Genomic DNA, 21,804 nt, shown 5'->3' with positions numbered 1-21,804 from the left:
CACGCTCGAAGTGGTTGACCAATCACAACACACTGATCCAGCCGACCAATCAGAACACACTGTGCTTTTTAGAAGGAGGGGCTTCATAGAGACAGAGCGTTACTGACAGACTGGGAAGAGAGGAGCTGCAACAATGGAGAATATGAGGAAAATAATGTGTTTTTTGAGCATTCAATCATGAAAACCCAAAGACTTTGAAAAAGGGCACGATAGGTCCTCTTTAGATATTAAAAACACAATTAAACAACACAAGGACAAAATATATTGTAGTTCAGTCTTTAATTAGAAAATCTACTTATATACAGTATACATGTACTGTAGCAAATATTGTTGATTCCATAGGCCGCATGATAACCCCCCCCCCCCAGGTCATCGTAATATTATAAATAAAGTTTTATTTGAAATGTCTATTCAGCTGTTATCCCCATCACGGGAACACACGCTCTATTTGTCCATCCGTCAGCGCTGAACTGAGTATCACTCATCGCTCTCTGGCTTTGACAGACATAAAAAAAAAAAAAAAAGAAACAAGATCAGTCAAGACAACATGGCAGTCGGAAACCTGAGTCAGAACGTTTTGGATAGAACATACACCCTGAATCCAGTTTAACAACAGCAGCGATTGAAGTGGAGTTATAGGAGTTTCCTCTCATTTGTAGGTTGAAACGGCAGGTTTGGTGCGGAGAACGAGCCATCTCTACACACACAGATGAAATGAACCTAGTATAATAATGTTATTATCTTTAACATTTATAATGAAATGTGGTAAAAACAGTCATACATTCCCATTGCAGCCCAAGAGGACAGTCCGAATAAACCAAAACATCCATCTAAAAGAGATAGAAGGCGATTGGTCTGTTATAATATATGCAATCAAAAGATACAATGCAGAGGGGAAAAACACATCACAGTAAAAAGTAGTTATTCATTTCTTATTTGATCATTAAAAATCTGTCATTCCTTAACCTACGAGCCTCCTCTGTTGGTAAAAAGAGTTTAGAGGCTTTTCCCGACGCTTAAAATCTCGAAGAACGCATTTGTCATATTGATCTGTAGCAGGCACTAAAGTACTATGGCCAGAGAGGGTTTGTCATCAGACCCTGAATATGGTTGCTATGTACATTTTCGAAAAAAAAAAAAAAAAAAAATCACGATCCCTTTCCCTGTCAGAGTCTGATGCGGTTTAAGTTAATATCTTTGATACATATGGGAATAGATAATACGGTTGACTTGCTCTTTCTGGCTTTAAGGTTCCGACTGCGTTGGTTTGGTGTGCGTTTATGTACAGTTCGTTTGTAGGCAGTGGAAGGAAGTCTTTGAAACTGACGCAAACAGCAGCAAGTTCTCGGTCCTTGGCATCCAGAGTCCAGCTGATGGTTTTCTCTGTTCTGGGCGATGGCTGTGGCTTCAAACGTTAATATAATTGTTCAATTAGATTGTTGGTTGGTTTTTCTAGTACATTCGAGTGACAGCAGAGAGCATTAGTGCTCTGATATGATTAAGGACCGTCAGTCCAGGCAAGGCCGACCTTAAGAGGCTGATTTTCTCCATCCAGATGAGACAAGAACGTCTGTCTCATATTTATCCCATATTCTCTCGATCCTTTTCTAATCTTCTTGGAATCCTTCTATTCTTTCCATCTATGTCTTTGCCTCGGTTCACATAGGCCCGTCTCACTCTCCGTTCAGTTCTGATCGGTTTGGCCGCCAGCCCTACTACTGGCCCGACTTTTTGTCCTTCTGGAAACTGAAACTCGTGCGACGGTTCAGTTTGCGTTGTTTCTGCGCGAAGTAATCCGCCCTCGACGTGCTGGCACGAGACTCCAGGATGTAGTTCACCTGGGAGAGGAAGAGGAAGTAACACACTTGCTGTGAAAGGGATCAAATGTATACAAATGCACAAAATTAAAAGTAAAAACAGTATAGTGCCCCCATATTATGCTATTTTAAAGGTTCTTAATTTTTTTTTGGAGTCTTCTACATTAGGTTTACAAGCACCCAAGGTCAAAATATGGTTCGATAAAGGATTCAGTCTCTCTAAACCCCTCCTTTCTTCTCTGATTGGTCAGATCTGCTGGGATTGGTTGAACGCATGTTAGAAACAAAACGCCTATTATCATATCTGATTTTCAGCTCTTCCTCAGCATTTTACACACACTCATTCAAACAGTAACGATGGTGTCGGATTTAAAGTTTCGATTCCAGTGTGAGTCCTCATCCTTTGGAAGTGCAGAAAAGTGGATTGGACATGAACACCACAAACCAAACTCTTCCAGTCTCAGCTACAGTGTTTGAGGGCGGGGCAAAGTAGACGTCAATCACGGGCAGCCAATGAAGACCATAAACAGGCATTATGCAAATGTGTTGCAAACCTATGTAGGTTTGTAACAAGAAGTGAGACTGGAATTGCTCAACTCGTTTCAGGCAGTTCAGAATTAATTCCTTCATTTAGGAGACAATGGGTCTCATTCATGAAACACGAGCAGAACGAAATTTTTGTGTAAATCGTGTGTAAAGTGGTTCAAGCGTAAATTTTCGGATTCATTAAAATGTTTGTATTTTCCAAATGTTAGTTGGTCCGAAAGAGAAATCTACACCTGCTCCCAGCCACGCATAAATAGTGCGTTTAACGTCCGAACGTTTTTCTCATTAATAACTAAGGCTGCATTTTAATTCCCCTTAATCGGGTACATATTTACACAGCATTTTGAAAAATATTATATATAGTAATTACATATGGTTTTTCTTTTTACTTCTGGGACTGTTTGATTAACAGATGAAACTCCATTAACGACATCTGTAATATGCTGCCAAGCTGCCTTTTTGTAGGACCTGATACATGTAGCCTACGCTTGAAAATAAAATGTGGTGTTTTTTGAATGAACGTCTGATAATAAAACTTCGATTTCTGCATCTGAGAAACTTTTCTTTTTCATTCGTTTTTGAGAAGACATGTTGAAATCCTTTGTTTGCTGTCATAATATGATGCCCATATATAGTTGTCAGTCAGATTTAATGGGCGGGATTTATGGTAATTGAGAATGAGCGTGCACGCGCGTCCCATTTACGACTGATTGGAATTCATTAACACACACACATTTTACTATCACATCTGACGTTTACGAAGTATTTGTGAGTTTTCGGGAAGGTCTCTTTACGCGCAAATCACTCTCATATTTACTCGTATATTTACGAATGTTTCATGAATGAGACCCAATAACTTTATTTGTCATGCACTTTGATCTTTAAACCTTTGCAGACACATTCAGAAACATCTATAATACACACTGCATGAAAGGTAATATTTGAAAAAGCATGATGGGGCACTTTACAAGATACAAAAATATAAAGTCTCAGTTGAACCCTACCTTGAGCACAATCTCATTGACAGTAGCAGCATCACACTCGAAGTACAGGGCTTTGTAGTCGTGGTTGCTTAGATATGTGAGCTTAAATATTGCATGACCTACAAAGAAAGCATAAAAATCTTCTTACATCCAGGAAAGAAGAAGAGACACAGAACATGATTGGGGATGCACCGTCCAAATGACCACCATGGTGTAACATACAGAGAGCATGTGAGCTAATCTACATTTGGGACATCCATATCCATACATTTTTTTAGCTGCCTATGTGAATATATTTTAAAATATAATGTATTCCTGTGATCAAAGCTGAATTTTCAGCATCATTACTCCAGTCTTCAGTGTCACATGATCCTTCAGAAATCATTATAATATGCTGATTTGCTGCTCTGGAAACATTTCTGATTATTATCAATGTTGAAAACAGTTGTGCTGCTTATTTCCTTTGTGGAAATGTTTGATGGGTTTTTAGATAAAAAGAAAGTTCAATTATTTGAAATAGAAATCTTTTGTAACATTATAAATGTCTGTCACTTTTGATCAATTCAATGCATCCTTGATTACTGACAAACATGAGCCTGATTGAAGGTTGGGTGCATAACAAACCAAATAAAATATGACTGTGTTAAACAAAGTAAGATGTTAGCTTTGACATCTCGGAATATGAACACAGGACATATAATAAAATAAATGGCCCTGCTCCAAAAACAAACGCTCAGTTCCCACTGTGAGACTGGAGCATTTCCAGGCGTAGTCGGAGCATCCGTGAGCAGACTTCAGCAATCTGTCTTCACTTCATCAATCACTGTTAGCAGCACGCGTCTGGAGAGCTGCGCTCGTGTCCCTGTCATATCCGCTAAGAAGAGATGTCTGCATCACTTACCAATGCAAACCTTACAGAAAGGCTGCATAAATAGATTTAGTTTTCTGTAACGGAGTTCCCTGTAAGTGTAATGCAATATAAATCCCTTGGTGAGTTTGCAGTGCTACAACTATATCTGTCAGTCGGCAGTGATGTGGGGACATCAAAAGAGTTTATACATAAACCAGAGGCCTTTTCTCTGAGGCGGCGAGAGTGTTTTTGGCAACACTTTACAATAAGGTCTCGTCATTAGGAACTAACAATGAGTAACATATTTGTACAGCATTTATAAACCTTTGTTAATGTTACTTAATAAAAAAAATTCGGTCCCACTTTATATTAAGTGGCTTTAAGTACTATGTACTTACATTGAAATTAATAATTTGATACAATGGACTCATTGTGTGTACATACATGTTTTTACATTGTACTTATTTTTTTTTAAATACCAGCATGTAATTACATTTGGAATTACACAGTTGACCCTTCCCTTACACCTTAACCCACCCTTAAACCGACCCGTATCACACCTCAATAACAGCAAAAAATGTTTACAATACAAAATAAAAATACAATAAGTATATTGTAAGTAATAGTACTTAAAGCCACTTAATATAAAGTTGGACTAAATATTTATGCTAGTTCATTATTGTTAAAAAGATAAGATACAACTTTTGATCTTAATAATGTGTTAGTAAATGTTGAGATTAACATTAGCTAAGATCAAAAAATGCAGTAGAAGTATTGCTCATAGTTCATATTAACTAATGTTAACAATTGAAACCTTATTGTACATTTTTACCATTACTTTAGTGAATTATGAAATAATACTTAAGAAAATACATAAAGTACACTTTGTTTTACCCCATTTTTAATAAATGTATATACTACCGTTCAAAACTTTTTTAGAAATTAATACTTTAAATTAATGCAGCACAGCTGTTTGTAACATTGATAATAATCAGAAATGTTTCTTGATCATCAAATCATCATATTAGAGTGATTTCTGAAGGATCATGTGACACTGAAGACTGGAGTAATGATGCTGAAAATTCAGCTTTGATCACAGGAATAAATTACATTTTAACATATACTCACATAGAAAACAGTTATTGTAAATATTTCACAATATTACAGTTTTTACTGTATTTTATGATCAAATAAATGCAGCCTTGATGAGCAGAAGAGACTTCTTTCAAAAACAAAGTCTTACTGATCCCAGAATCTTTGTATGGTGGTATAAAAAATGTAAAAAGATTTGATGCAGAACTAGTTAGATATTCCCTTTACTAAAGTATGAGCAGAACTGACTTGGACTCTTCTCCTCCACCAGGTCGCAGGCACACAGCAGATCCGAGTCTATGGAGATCGGCTTCTGTCGGATCCAGAACTTCGTGCTCGTCTTCTGATTGGTGACAGGGTCGATCTCTACCTTTTCACCAGAAACTCCTGAAAAAGTGGGAAGGTTTTATCATAAAAATCACTTCGGAAACCATAGATTTTAACTGTCAAGTTTTATCTAAAGGGTTAACAAAAGAATGGCATCCGGGTTTTAAAGATTAACAGGTGTGTGAATTTATTGCCCCTGTTATTTAAATAAGAATGGAGACCCAAAGCAGGCTGAAACTGATTATGTGGGAAACTGTGTGTGTGTGTGTGTGTGTGTGTGTGTGTGTGTGTGTGTGTGTGTGTGTGTGAGAGAGAGAGAGAGAGAGGGGTCTGGAATATTATTACAGGTCTATCTCACAAGCACACACAAAGTCCATCCATAATGGATGTGACAGCTGTCCATCATTCACATGACATAAAAAATAGCATGCAAACATCAGTGTGTCAGAAAAAAAATTCCAGTCTGTCAATCAGACTGAAATTCCAAAAAAGATTCCACAACTCCCAGTGCCTGCAGTGCTGCTGTAATTGGGATGGAGCTGTGACTGTAGCAACTGTCAAGTGTGCTGGAATATTTTTTTTGTGTTTTCACAAAACAGTCCTGTGTTTGATCTGAAGACCCTCAGCCAAACTTTTGTTCATGCGTGGAGTTGCACATTTTAAGAGTTGGAGAAACTGAGAAGTCAGGAGAAGCAAGAGAGAACTGGAGAGACATTTGTCACAGTGCAATACTAAACTAAACCATATCAATAACTTATTTATAGTTTTGATTATTTTACATATTATACTACATTCTATTATTTTGTTTAATACTTCACTATACGTTTATGATTAAAAGAAAATTTCAGAATGGCATTTTCACATTTTATTGTATATAATATCATACTTTCCTACTATATTATTAGAATAACAATACTATTACATACTATTATAATACACTTCTACACTAGATTATACCATTTCTAACTATATTACACTACAGTAGGGATGGGTGTCGTTTGAATTTTACACAAATTGCACGAAGAAATACACTGAACAAAGATACGATTGAAATAAACAGTTTTAAGATTTTCAGGTACAGAAACTAATCAAATGTAAAATAACACTGCACTTTATATAAATAAAATATGCATTACAAATATAGTTACAAAAGTTATTCAGTCAAGAACAGCTTTGACTTTTGTTGTTTAACGCTATTAGAAGTATTAGGCTGCTGTCACTTTAAGAGCTGCACGGCTCCAATTTACTTTTTAATCAACTGTTTACGTTCACTTAAGACATAACCGAATGTGTTCATGAGGATATTTTTGTGTGTAATTGTCCGTTTGTATGTATTTCTGTGCATAAGTGCAAAGAAGAGAACTCAGTTCAGTATCGTGCACTATCACAGTATGAGTGGAGGCTTTCTGTGTGCATATTTTCGATGTGTGTGCAGCACAGAAAACAGCACACGGGTCTTCTTGCGCTTGAATGATTTATAGTCATATTAAAATGCACAAAAAGGAATCGATAAGGAATCAAATTTTAATCTTATAACAAGTATCCGATTCCCAATTTTCGATTCCCAACCGAACACTACAGTACGCTAGCCTGGCTAACGTCAGACCACGTCTCATTGACATTGAGACGTGGTCTGGGAACCACATGTTCATTTTCTCGTATTTGAGGCGTGGTTTACGAATGCCCAGAGCCGTTTATTGGGTGCTTCGAATGTCTATCAAATGCGCCTGTACGTAGCTCATAGCCAATCGTTTCAATTATACCAGATGACGTATGTAGAGCGAAAGAAATTAGACGAGGAAGAAGACGATGGTCAGAGATTTATTTGCGTTCTAAACTACTTAAAACAATATCTAAGGCTACATCAAAAGGTAACTTCGCGTCTGCTGCCATGTTGGATCCATAGGTATAAACAAACTGCTTCGGTGTGTCGCATAGACGTCGTCATCGTCTTGCTGCTCCCTCCCCGTTCTGTGATTGGTCCCCTCGCTGAGCCGAAAATTTGGTCCATGGTATCCAGACTGCCTAGCAGCGTGAATAAAATCGCTCTGCGCAAAGACAGTATGGGGAAACCCGGGCTAACAGTACGCGATGTTGTCCCACTGATTCTGAAGAGAAAACTCTTGGGTTGTCCTGAATGTTGGTTTGTGTATTGGCAGAAGTGGAGCCTAGTGTAAAATACAGGGATTTGTAATCTGTACCTAGCTGTACGTCTGTGGTGAAGCGGAGCTTGTGGATCATGCTGATCTTGAAGGACTTGTAGTGGTGACTGCTCAACATGTCCTGTACCGTAGTGATGTCTATAGGCGGGTCCTCCTCCGAGCTTTCCTCGCCTCGAGAGCCTACAGATGAAAGAGAAAAAGATGTCGTTTAGGTGTGCATTTGTGCACTATACATTTAAAGTGAATGAATGAATGTGATCAAAAAAAGAGCATCTATTCATCTCAATAAAGGAAAAACTCTTCCTGAAATGTTTTAAAGGGGTCCTATTATGCTTTTTTTTTTTTTACATTTTCAATATTTTTTAGTGTGTAATGTTGCTGTTTGAGTATGAAAAAGGTCTGCAAAATCACAAAGCCCAAAGTCCCTCCAGCGGGAGTTATTCTCTATATCAGTGTCAGTGTTTCTGAACTCCCTGAAACGCCTCCATTGTAGTCTTGAGTTTTCTTCCGGGAACAAACACTTCACAATATTCCTCATTTAAATCATTCCCGCCCAAAGCATACGCAAAATAAAAGGGCGGGACCTGGTTGAGTTAGTTAGTAGTGTGTTAAACTGGCGGTTATGGTGAGGGGCGGGATATTTCCCAAACACACTCGAAGTGGTTGACCAATCACAACACACTGACCCAGCCGACCAATCAGAGCACACTGTGCTTTTCGGAAGGAGGGGCTTCATAGAGACAGGAACTAAACAGAGCGTTACTGACAGACTGGGGCCCTGTCCCAAATGGCACACTCCGGACTTGTGGACTTCCTCAGAGTCCACACTTCGGTGACGACATCATGTAGTGCAGACCTATAGGGCCCTTAGCGCGAGTCCGCGAGGGCGCATTGAGAGGTATTTTTGGGACAGACTCGATCGTCACGCCGGAAACAGGAAGACGGTCTGATTGTTGTTATGGACAGGAGCTACAGGTTCGGGGAAATATGCTGCCTATTGTTGTTGTGTTTACATATGACTCAGTAAAGCCCTGACATTCTGTTCTGTTTATTTAATGAATCATAATGCCATCGTATTATTCAGCTTGCTATTATCAGCCTATGTTTGAGACATCAACCACTGGTCGATGATCATAACGTTTGTATAAACTTGTCATAAAAACCGTAATGATAATTACACTTAAATATTTTCTTCTCAGCCATGTTAACAATTGTCCGTGAGCGAAATCTCCTCCCATCCGTTGTCTGATTGGCCTTTCGCAAGGATTCCTGGGTAGTTAAAGTGCGTGGAGCCTGCATCTATGCGGGCTTCGCGGAAGACCGCTTCAAGGGTACAAAGGGGGCGCTGCTGAGCACACTTCAGAGCGTTAAAATGCTAAATGGGACTCGTAGACTCGGCGAGCACGCGCAATTTAAGTCCACGAGACCGAAGGTCCGCATGAAGTGCGCCATTTGGGACAGGGCCTGAGAAGAGAGGAGCTGCAACAATAGAGAATATGGTGTAAAAAAAAAAAAAGAAGTGTTTTTGAACATTCAATCATGAAAACCCAAAACCAAAATCAAGACTTCATAAAAGGGCATTATAGGTCCCCTTTAAAATGCTTCATGAGCGAGCAGTGTTTAAAGATCATGTGTTGCAATGGAAGGAGCATCAAGAATGTCAACAAAACTCACTGTTTTCTCGGACCAAGCAGAACTCCAGCGTTCCCTGGCTCTCCAGCGTGCTGTCCAAATCCACCGCCACATTTGGTTCTGTTTGCTTCTCTAGTCGATACATGGGACCTAAAACAAATCCCACATTATTTAGAATTTGATTTGAGCTGTTAAGAGTTTGGTTTAGTTGAATGAGGTTGCACTTGGCTCACGTGATCTACAAAATACATTTCATTGTACTGGTTGAGCTGAAAGATCATTGCATGATATATAATATTCAAAGATCACGTGTTTATTCCATCAAGCCCGACTCTTTACTTGTTGCAGCTACATAAGCAGAGCATATAAATTTGTTTGTTTTATCGGATTTAAATTTTAATCAATGATCAAATATGTAGATTCTGAAAGACTTTTACATTCCGATGGGAAACAACTGCAAGTAGCATCATCAATTTAATTAAATACAAAAAAATGAGTCCATGCCTAATTGTAAACATTACAATTAATGTATAAACGCTATAAAATGTACAGCAGCAGTCAGAATTGAATGTGATGAGATGAAAAAGAAAAAAATAGACAACATATCCTTCTATTGCATTCTTCTTGATGCAACTGACCTAGTCTGATTCACAAACAAATGACTCTTACGAAGCAGTTCTTTTAATGAATCAGTCAAATAGACTCACGGTTATCTGCCTGAATCTGAATTACTTAATGAATCAGTTACTGAATTAACAGCTGAGTGGATGTTCACAATTTAAACAATATATATATTTTTTATTTTTAAACATGTACACTACTGTTCAAAGGCTTCGGGTCTGAATACTTTTATTCAGCAATAACGCATTAAACTGATTAAAAGTGACAGTAAAAACATGTATGTTACAAAAGATTTGTATTTCAAACAAATGCTGTTCTTTTGAACTTTCTATTCATCAAAGAGCAAAGGCAACTAAAAATAAAATCACAGTTTCCACAAAAATATGATGTAACAACTGTTTTCAACTTTGATAATAATCAGAAATGTTTCTTGAGCAACAAATCAGCATATTAGAAGTAATAGAGTAATGATGCTGGAAATTCAGCTTAGATCATATATTCAGATAGAAAATAGTTATTTTACATTGTAATAATATTTCACAATATGTGACCTGATCCAGCAAAATGAGTCACAGTGACCCAAATTTAAAAATTGAGATTTTGGTATTAATGGAAAGAGGAGACCTTAAGCTTTCAATTGATATCCTAGTCAAAGTCATACCTTGAATGGTTGTAAAGATATACACATTTGAATTATGGTCGTCTGCCCTCTTTTCCCAATTGAAAACCTGAGAAAATCGCTTTTAAAGTTTTTTGCCCGTTTTTTGTTGATATCTTTCAAAATCCATTACATTTAAAGGGATAAACTATTTATTTTACAGCTTAATTTGACCAAAGACATTAATATATAAATGCTATTAAACCAGGCTGAAGCTTAAATTATTTTAAAGTTTTTATTTGAATAAATAATTTAACAGTAGGCCTACCTTTTACAAAAATGTACTAAAATCAGAAAGATTGAACAGAGGTGCTACATTGCTTGAGAGAGAGAGTGTGTGTGTGTGTGTGTGTGTGTGTGTGTGTGTGTGTGTGTGTGTGTGTGTGTGTGTGTGTGTGTGTGTGTGTGTGTGTGTGTGTGTGTGTGTGTGTGTGTGTGTGTGTGTGTGTGTGTGAGAGAAAGTGAGAGGCAGAGAGACAAGGAAACAGATCAAATAATGCTAGTCTATGCAATCATATCTTAGTGTAGGCTAGTTGACAATAACAGCGTAACAAATTCATAACGGAGATACCAACAAATATTGGGTTAATCAAACACATTAATGAATTCTCCTTGCAGATAAATAGCTACACTCATTCACATTTGTCAATCACGTTATGTCAATCACGCTTGCACACTACGACACTTTCATCCGTTATATAAAAACAATCGTAAGTTTTTCGCATCCGTAGCAAGCAGTTTGAATGGTGTTTTGACAATTCGGAGCCACCGAATCAATACGAAGAAAAAACCCATACGAAAAAAACGCGGACTCAGTGTGCAATGGCCAGGGGGCTTGATGACGCTTTGGCAACTTTGCTCGCTTTTGACAGCGACATTTCTCAAATTAATAATATTTAATCTTTCTGAGGAGATCTGCTAGCTTGTTTATTACACAGAGCGCTCGCTGCGAGTCTGACGGTAGGGTGACTGGACCAATCGCGTGCCGGTCACTCGAAACGGCTTCCCATCGACAAATAATCAGCATTTGTGTACATTTCTAAGCTTTTTGATTGGTTCTATACAACGTGTAACACCATTTAAAGAGCAGAGATAGTGACGTTTCAGGGGATACCCGGGAAATGCTCAGAGGTGACGAGAGGAGTTGAGAAAAGCAATGTTCATTTCCAGCGAATTTAGTAAAACTTTGTCAACTTTAATAGTAATTTAGATACCTTTACTCAATTATCTGGACTACGAAACTTTGGGAGATTATTTTTGAATGTCTGTTCTTTGAAATTAGCACAAAAAAAAAAAATCTATTATTTCATTGTTTTTCCACATAATCGGCCCATATCTTAAAATAGAACGTTGCGACTTCCGACTCATTTCGCCAGATCGGGTCACATATTACAGTTTTTACAGTATGTTTGATCAAATAAATGCCGCCTTGGTGGGCAGAAGAGACTTCTTTCAAAAACATTAAAACCCCAAATATTTCAACAGTTGTGTATACTCAGATTTACAAAGACACACAATGAAACGTGTAGCTTGGTTTATCTCAAGTACACTGTGGTTTCTTCTTTTTCAATACATTAATACTTTGAACCTTTGAATAGTTTAATACAATCACAAAGAGCCCTTGAGAGAGGGTAGCCATCATAAATGACTTCAGGGTGACCGGAGCAATCTCTTAGATACGGTGTGATGGGATTCAGAGCTATTGGCTTCTCTCTTTATAACGTCGCTTGATTAATATTGCTCACCAAGCAAACAATCTAATTTAAGTTTTTCTGTCCAATCAGATGATATCAACCCATCTCAGACCTAATGACTGATTAACTTTGACCGATCTTCACAAACCTTTCTCAATAACTATTGCCTTGCAGGAGCAATTGATGGCTATAAAACCCAAAAATGGCTTTATTGGAAACTGTTTATTTCTTGTCAGAGGCCGGAAAAAATGCCCAGAGGTAGGATCAAGTCTTTACCTCGTTTTTTTTTGCCAGAAAAGAAGGGAAAAAAACAATACAGAGAAGCTGCCAATCTAAATAGGGCAAACACTCAAGGCGATATTTACCCTTTTGCAAATACCATGGTTTTCCAAAATGTCACCAGAGCCTCCGAAAGCTTACGACCTCTACGGAGAAAGAAATATGCTCACGACACCCTCCAGCACAATCCGAGATACATCAGAACACAAACGAAGTGAATCAATTCTATACAAGACTGCAGTTCTGGACTTGACGTGCAAGAATCGGACTAGTTGAGTATATATGGAAGAAGCGCAGACAGTGTCTCTCTAAATCTAAGGGAGAAAATGTGAATCCCTGTAACTGCTGTGACACTGAAGAGCAAGAGACTGTGACTAATTCAGAAACACACGATCTGACCTTTTACAACCTTTCCTGCGACCCTGCGCTAATCTCAATGAGGTGAGAGGTTGCTTTTTAGCCATTTCATTCTCCGCCAGGTGAAAACTGTAAGTCTGATCACTTAGTAAAGCAACAGCACATGACAAATCATTTTGAAATAAGGCATTACAGTGCATTAGCCAGTACATAACTGTAGGGTGATTTAATCTAGATATTATATAGGCACTACCATTCAACGCTTTAGGGGTCGGCAAATATTATTGAAAGTCCCTTCTGCTCGTCAAGGCTTTGTTTATTTAAGAAAAAAAAAAGGATTTTATAAATTCTGTGACCAAAGCTGAATTTTCAGCATCATTATTCCTTATTTCTTCAGTGTCACATGATCCTTCAGAAATCATTATAATATGCTGATTTGCTGCTCAAGAAACATTTATGATTATTATCAATGTTGAAAACAGTTGCACTCCTTTATATTTTTCTGGAAACCATGATACATTTCTCCAGAATTCTTTGATAAGCAAAAGAACAGCATTTATTTAAAAACAGAAGTGTTTACTGTCACTTTTTATCACTTTAATGTGCCCGTTCTGAATAAATGCATTCATTTTATTAAAAAAAATAAATACAAAATCTTACGGACCCCAAACTTTTGAACGGTATTGTATATGGCAATAATATACGGTAAAACCTCAACTGATATGCAGTCACAGGTGTACATCAAAGGTTTCAACGATCAGGTTTCAGAGCTGTTTTATAATGAATCTTTAATAATCGGAAACCAGATGTGGTGTGGAGCAACAAATCCAATCCTTTTTTGTGCATGTGCGTCATTAAAATATCAAGCCAAGGACTAAATAAGACAGCTGATGCTAAATACTTACAAATCCACACAAATACAGCATCTGCTGAAAATGTTCAGCTTTGTATTACGTCTCACTGCATTCCCCCTAAGCACATAAAGCATAACAGTCACGGTCTTTCTCTTTCGTCTGAGCTCATCTGTAGTTCACACACAGGCACACCGACCCCAAACCGCAGCCGTCGCCGCCTCCCAAATGTCACCAACATTTACCCTGATAAGCCTCATAGGAGGCATTCAATCGCGCTTATCTCCCCCACCAGACCCACCGAGCTTTACAAACCCTGAGCCGCTCGTAAAACTAGTCATATTTTACAGTGCGCACCCTTCCTAGTATCCACATGCCTACCATTATATATTCACTCAGTTTAACTGCTAAACGAGACGATACCAGTGTTAAATAAATTTTATTTTGGATGGATGGATGGATGGATGGATGGATGGATGGATGGATGGATGGATGGATGGATGGATGGATGGATGGATGGATGGATGGATGGATGGATGGATGGATGGATGGATGGATGGATGGATGGATGGATGGATGGATGGATGGATGGATGGATGGATGGATGGATGGATGGATGGATGGATGGATGGATGGATGGATGGATGGATGGATGGATGGATGGATGGATGGATGGATGGATGGATGGATGGATGGATGGATGGATGGATGGATGGATGGATGGATGGATGGATGGATGGATGGATGGATGGATGGATGGATGGATGGATGGATGGATGGATGGATGGATGGATGGATGGATGGATGGATGGATGGATGGATGGATGGATGGATGGATGGATGGATGGATGGATGGGTGGGATGGATGGGATGGATGGATGGGTGGGTGGGATGGATGGATGGGTGGGTGGGTGGGTGGGTGGATGGATGGGTGGGTGGGTGGATGGGTGGGTGGGTGGGATGGATGGATGGATGGGATGGGATTGGATTGGATGGAATGGGATTAATGGTAGATAGAACAATAAACGATAGATAGAACGATAGAAAGATAAACAATAGATTGAACGATAGATAAACAGATGGAACGATTGACAGACAGATAGATATATATGTGGATGGATGGATGATGGATAGATGGCTAGATAGACAAAACAACAGGAAATTATCTATCTATCTATCTATCTATCTATCTATGACAGAGGGTTTGTTCAAATAAATTGATTAAATTACTATATAATGGGGAAAAAACAATCGCTCAAAAAAAACACACAGCAAACCAGTGACCAGCGGGTGCAGAAGAGAAGGCACCACAGTGGACAGAAGATTGGATAGGTCTCTTGTCTCCAGCGGGTAAATAAACAATCAATACTCATCTAAATGCAGATGAGAGCACGGCCCACGCCGTCTAACGTTTCTCTTCTGGACCAACTACCCCATCACATCCACTCAAGACGTCTTCTGAGACACCATCTCGGACTAAAACAAACCATCACCTGGCCGGGACAGGCCAATGGCTCACTGCCCACAGGGCAATTCTGTAGGTTTATTTCCAATTAAACTCCCTCTGAGGGCTCTCTTGGGTTTCTGTCAAATCAATCCATCTCTGATGAGGCTGTACATCAAACACAAGTACTCTCAAACCACTGAAACTAAATATGCTATTATATAACTGAGTGAGTGTGGCCATCCTTTTAAGAGCTAGGAGTTTTTCTCTCTTTTTTTAAGCTGACTGAGGCATGTCGAAGATGTCACAAATCCCAAAAGAGAAACTCTGGGTTTGTTTTTATGCCCCAGAGACTTCAGCCGCCCGGGAAGATTGAGTTTCCAGTTCCTCTGATACCTTTAAAAAGACAAAGAAACGCATATCTCACCAAGTCGGAGCATTTATTTTTCTCCTATTCTCATAGTCTTTGTTGTTTATAGAAAAGCTGTCAAATACTTGCTTGGTTTTGCAGAAAGAAATGGCAACGGATTGAGTTTCCAACCAAAAATAGCATCCGAAACATTCTCACGTTAGACTATTTGTGAATTTCAAAGTACTAAATGGTTTCAAGTGAAAGGAAAATGTCATTGTGATTGATTATCTTTAAAATGACTACAGACAGTTTAGTTGTACTAAAATAGCACATGTTGTTGTCATATTTGAGGAAAGAAATTGAAATGTGACTATTTTAAAAAAAGCATGTTTAGGAGTCTATGAAATAACACCTACAAATCAAACCAAAGAACTTCATAAAAAGGATTAAATGTATTAAATTCATTTAAAATATGACAAAACCTGGATATTGGGGAATTTCAAAAGTTTGATTTCTAGACCTGGAAAAGTATATAATATAATGTAATTTAACATAATATAATAAATATAAAATAATAATTACACATTTAATATAATTAAAAAATATTGTCTTGAAAAATTAAGAGATTATGAGAAAAAAGTGTTACAGAGTGAATGTTTTTAGACTTGGTCACCATTAGGGCTGAATGAGGATTTCTATTGTGATTTCTATATTTCTTCATCTGCTGTTATTATTGAAGAACATACTTTTTAATAATAAAGATATTGCTCTATTTTTGATACTGCTTTATAATGAATTACAGCATATGTGGAATATTTAATATCATATTCTTCAGTGTTTACCCCTATGTGGATTGTTTCGTATATTTTGTTTGTTGAAATAATCTTTTTTAAGTGTGTCACATGGTTTGTATAATTTGTTTTTGAGTGTTGTGCTTTCAATAAACAGTAGTTTGGAGCAGTTATTTTCAGTGTGCGGGCCTCACACTTCTTTTTTCCACTATTGTTATTCTTTTTACACCTGAGCCCAAGTAGGATGCGTGGGATGCGCACACCTTTGTATTTTTGATTGTTGAAAAATGGGTGCCTTGATTCCACAAAGGTTGAGAACCACTCCTATAGACTAGTCAATCTGGTGTCGATGAAGGCGTACATGAGCCATACTGATGAGACTGTGTGGATACACACGGGGCGAACGAGAAGACTATAGCCTCTTTAAACTGAAAGCGCTCGCCCGCAGAACCCTTACTGAAGTGAACTTCTCTCGCTGCAGGCTTTGACCTCAGTGTGTGCTAAATCCAAGAGAGATGAGGCTCCAGTGGCTCTCCACGCACCATCATTTTCTCTGCGTTTCATCCATTTTCTCTCTAATATACTTTCGTTCCCGCACCATTGCTTCCCATTCTTTATGTGCACTTCTCCGTCTCCGAGTCAGTCTGCGGCTCAATCTCTTCTCCTCACCCCTCTTATCTCACCGCTGCCCCGGCTCATCATGGCCATCAAAGGGGCGATCCGTTACCTGTGACTTTTTGTATTAAAGTCTCTGGCCTTATCAGATTCGCCCATTCGGCGATGACAAATTAGGACGGCACATTGCCACGGTTATCGGGCCAAATCACAGCAGACGGCTTCACTTACTTTCTAAGATGAAAACTACAGACACGCACAAATTCCCGTTCGACTGACAATTCAAAGGCACCATTTGCTACACTTCTTACAGCATTTATTATTTTCCCCTGAAGTCCACTTTTTTGTAAAGGGTTCTTGCACCACAACATTTCATTTTCATGCCGATAATTAAAGGCATTTGAGTTATTGAATTTAATTGTTTTTGTTAATTGAAATAAAGCTGAAATATAATATATATATATATATATATTAGGAGTGTAACGATACACATATTCGTATTGAACTGTTCGGTACGAGGCTTTCGGTTTGGTTTTCGGTACGCATTTTTAAACCGAACGGTTCGTTGGACCATTTTTCCTGCCGACCAAAATTTAGTTATTTCAAATGTAAGCGCGTTCATAATGTAAGAGACGCTGGCGTGACCACAACATTGCCCAACATCAAATGGCAAATGTAATGTAAGCGGAACGAAACTGAGCTACTCGTTATTGTGTGGTTGACGGACCGTTTATCAGTTTGGACCAATGCAGTGCGAGCCGATTTTAATCATCAGCACTGTTACTACACAGCCAAATCCAGTAAAGAAAGCATTTGAATTCGCCACTGAAGTAATAACATCGCTGCGAGATCTAGTGAGAAACATGCGCATTTCTCCGTTATTAACGGATTAAACAGCGCTGACGTGGAAACCATGAAGAAACATTGTGCCATGAATGAACTATCCAGTGTCCACAGATCAGCAACATTCACCGTGGATTTACTGTAGTAACACTACTAACTGTAACCATGGAAGTTTGGCAGGAATAGGCTATAATGCTTTCAAGTAACATTACGTCGGTTTTATTTTGTATTATGAACACAATTACTGCCCTCAAATGTTAATCTGAATAAACCTTTGTTTATAATATTACTACAATATTACATTTCATTTTGTCCAAGGAGCTGTTTTGTTTTATATGCTCCTAAGAAAAGTCAAGTATAGCTCCATCATTGCTCAAAGTAAAAAAATATCATACTTTATGATGCTAGTTTTAATAAAAATATAATTAAAAAAATTAAATCAAGGAAATTTCTCTGGTGTTTCTTTCTTTTTGCCGTATCGAAAACGTACCGAACCGTACCGAACCGTGACACAAGTGTATCGTATCGAACCGAACCGTGAATTTAGTGAACCGTTACACCCCTAATATACACTCACCGGCCACTTTATTAGGTACACCTGTCCAACTGCTCGTTAACACTTAATTTCTAAGCAGCCAATCACATGGCGGCAACTCAGTGCATTTAGGCATGTAGACATGGTCAAGACAATCTCCTGCAGTTCAAACCGAGCATCAGTATGGGGAAGAAAGTTGATTTGAGTGACTTTGAACGTGGCATGATTGTTGGTGCCAGAAGGGCTGGTCTGAGTATTTCAGAATCTGCTAATCTACTGGGATTTTCACGCACAACCATCTCTAGGGTTTACAGAGAATGGTCCGAAAAAGAAAAAACATCCAGTGAGCGGCAGTTCTGTGGGCGGAAATGCCTTGTTGATGCCAGAGGTCAGAGGAGAATGGCCAGACTGGTTCGAGCTGATAGAAGGGCAACAGTGACTGAAATAACCACTCGTTACAACCGAGGTATGCAGCAAAGCATTTGTGAAGCCACAACACGCACAACCTTGAGGCGGATGGGCTACAACAGCAGAAGACTCCACCGGGTACCACTCATCTCCACTACAAATAGGAAAAAGAGGCTACAATTTGCAAGAGCTCACCAAAATTGAACAGTTGAAGACTGGAAAAATGTTGCCTGGTCTGATGAGTCTCGATTTCTGTTGAGACATTCAGATGTTAGAGTCAGAATTTGGCCTAAACAGAATGAGAACATGGAACCATCATGCCTTGTTACCACTGTGCAGGCTGGTGGTGGTGGTGTAATGGTGTGGGGGATGTTTTCCTGGCACACTTTAGGCCCCTTAGTGCCAATTGGGCATCGTTTAAATGCCACGGCCTACCTGAGCATTGTTTCTGACCATGTCCATCCCTTTATGGCCACCATGTCCCCATCCTCTGATGGCTACTTCCACCATGTCACAAAGCTCTAATCATTTCAAATTGGTTTCTTGAACATGACAATGAGTTCACTGTACTAAAATGGCCTCCACAGTCACCAGATCTCAACCCAATAGAGCATCTTTGGGATGTGGTGGAACGGGAGATTCGCATCATGGATGTGCAGCCGACAAATCTGCGGCAACTGTGTGATGCCATCATGTCAATATGGACCAAACTCCCTGAGGAATGCTTCCAGCACCTTGTTGAATCTATGCCACGAAGAATTGAGGCAGTTCTGAAGGCAAAAGGGGGTCCAACCCGTTACTAGCATGGGGTACCTAATAAAGTGGCCGGTGAGTGTATATATATTAGATTTAAAAAAAAAGAATTGTTACATTGGCAACTAACTAAAATATAAAGTGCTAAAATTACTACAACTAAAATGGAAATAAAAATAATAAAAAATATAAAAGAAAATAATAATTATAATGAAAAGTAAAACTATAAAAATAAAAGCTAAATTAATTCTAATAATAGTAAATAAATAATAGTAAAATAACATTGCAGGCCAACCAAAATAGATAATCCAACTATAGGGATATAAGCTTGAATCCAAAACACATCTATCACTTCACATTAAGTGTGAGATGAATCTTTCAGATGTCTCACCCGATCCTTTCTGGGAGCCCTTCCTCTTTTTGAGGGCCTTCTGCAGAATATCCTTCATGGTCACTTTCAGGCTGTCCACTGGGATCAGGGAGAAACCATGAGCGGCGTTTCTGTGGGTGAGGAAGGCAAATCATCAGTCATATTGAATAAATCTTTACCATTTGAGTTAGATGCGAGATTCCTGTCCATCAGAGCATCAATACTGAGATCATGCCCTTAGATTCTCAGGACTGAGCTTTGAGTCTCAACCAATGGCTGAGCATATCATATTCAATTATATGAAAGATATCAAACTATTAGGTTCAAGATGAGTTGGACGTGATTTCGATTTTTTTTCTAGAACAATAGTGGTTAGAAACTATGCTTATGACCACAAAAGAATAAAAAACATCATCCTCAAGTGATATTGTGATCATAACATAGCATTGTGTTGCACACAGTGTTGTTATGGATAACTAAAATAAAAAATATTAAGAAACCTTTACGTTAATTGAAACAAAATAAATGTAAATAGAACGTTTCTTTATTTTATTTTATTTCAATTTCAGTCTGAAGTATTAAAACTGAAAATAATAATAAAAACTAAATGGACAGATTTTTTTTATTACTAGAATTAGCATGGAACCAGACAATCTAAAGGTAAAAACCAATTCAAAATATTAATAGACACTATAATAGTATATTAATGATACTAAAATAACACGGCTACTATTACGTCTTATGATTCGAATTATTGCATATTATCATAATAAACAATGACAGTGATCACTTAAACTTAAAATGTGCGAGCCAGTGATTTCTACAGGACTTTGAACACAATTACTCTGTAATTTAATTAGTCAAGTTTCATTAACCCTTACTTTTTTTTATTATATTTTCACACTTTTAGAGACATAATAAGCTTTGATTCAATAAACGAGCGAGTCATCTGAGCTGATTCAGACCAATGACTCCTGCGATCGAGTCAGACTGATTCAACTGATTCACTAAACAGCACCACACAACTCAAGTATAAAAATGAAACCAATATTTTTTTGCAGATGTACTTTGAGATTCAAGAGAATCACTCTTGAATGACAGTTTAGCGGTACTGGTGTGAGCAGTTAATGTCAGAAGAAAAGCTTGCACACAGAAAGAGTGTATTGTACTCTTAAATGGTCGCCTTGCTTTATCAGAGCACACAACAGGGCCGAGGGGCCGTCCACGAGTCAAACTTTGAGCACATGGACGCATCACTGCGATAGACTACATCAACAGAACAACAACCCCAGGCCAGAAACCGGAGAGCACACACTTTCTGGACAGTGGACTCGCTTGTCCACTTCCATTTAGCAGTCCTGACCCGTCAGCCTCGGGCCAGGGTTTCTGACAGGCTTCACGTCAGAAGAGGTCGCCGGCCCCGATGGCCCACTGAGGGCCAAGCACTGGCTCAGTTCTCGCCCAGGGTCCTGCAGTGCCACATCAGTGGTCCTCTCGTGAAGGGAGCATGCAGCTGACCCAGAGAGCTCTGAATACCAGCCGACGGCTGAGAGCTGATGAATAAATCGCAAATAAATACAGACAAAAGACAATGAAAAGTGCAAAGCAGCTGGGCCACAAATGAAACTTTTGTGAAAATAAATAAATAAATAAATAAATTAGTTTATGCCACAGGCAAATGGCTACTTACAATGAAGTTATAATACCGTTCAAAAGTTTGGAGTCGGTAGATGATTAATGTCTTTGAAAGAAGTCTCTTCTGCTCACCAGGACTGCATTTAGGTTATCAAACATACAGTAAAAAATGTGAAATATTATTGCAGT

General features: G+C 38.5%; 1 protein-coding gene across 2 annotated transcripts in view; it reads right to left on the bottom strand.

Annotated features, from left to right (window-relative positions):
- Positions 1–657: 657 nt before the first annotated feature.
- The window catches only part of mapkap1 (MAPK associated protein 1), a 39,956-nt gene continuing 18,809 nt past the window's right edge, over positions 658–21,804 (bottom strand). For both annotated transcript variants that reach the window (XM_056244110.1, XM_056244111.1), the window contains 6 exons: positions 20,002–20,111; positions 9,452–9,559; positions 7,817–7,957; positions 5,538–5,675; positions 3,368–3,465; positions 658–1,838 (listed from right to left, as the gene is read on the bottom strand). In XM_056244110.1, coding sequence (XP_056100085.1) covers positions 1,716–1,838; positions 3,368–3,465; positions 5,538–5,675; positions 7,817–7,957; positions 9,452–9,559; positions 20,002–20,111 — 718 coding nt within the window. In that variant the 3' untranslated portion in view covers positions 658–1,715. The remainder of the gene's footprint in view (positions 1,839–3,367; positions 3,466–5,537; positions 5,676–7,816; positions 7,958–9,451; positions 9,560–20,001; positions 20,112–21,804) is intronic.

This window comes from Rhinichthys klamathensis, unplaced genomic scaffold (genome assembly GCF_029890125.1).
Source record: "Rhinichthys klamathensis goyatoka isolate OS25496 unplaced genomic scaffold, OSU_Roscu_1.1 h1tg000911l_1, whole genome shotgun sequence".
In the NCBI taxonomy this organism is placed as follows: Eukaryota; Metazoa; Chordata; class Actinopteri; order Cypriniformes; family Leuciscidae; genus Rhinichthys; species Rhinichthys klamathensis.
The sequence above is the reverse complement of the archived record's forward strand: the minus strand, read 5'-3'. Positions and strand labels throughout refer to the sequence as shown.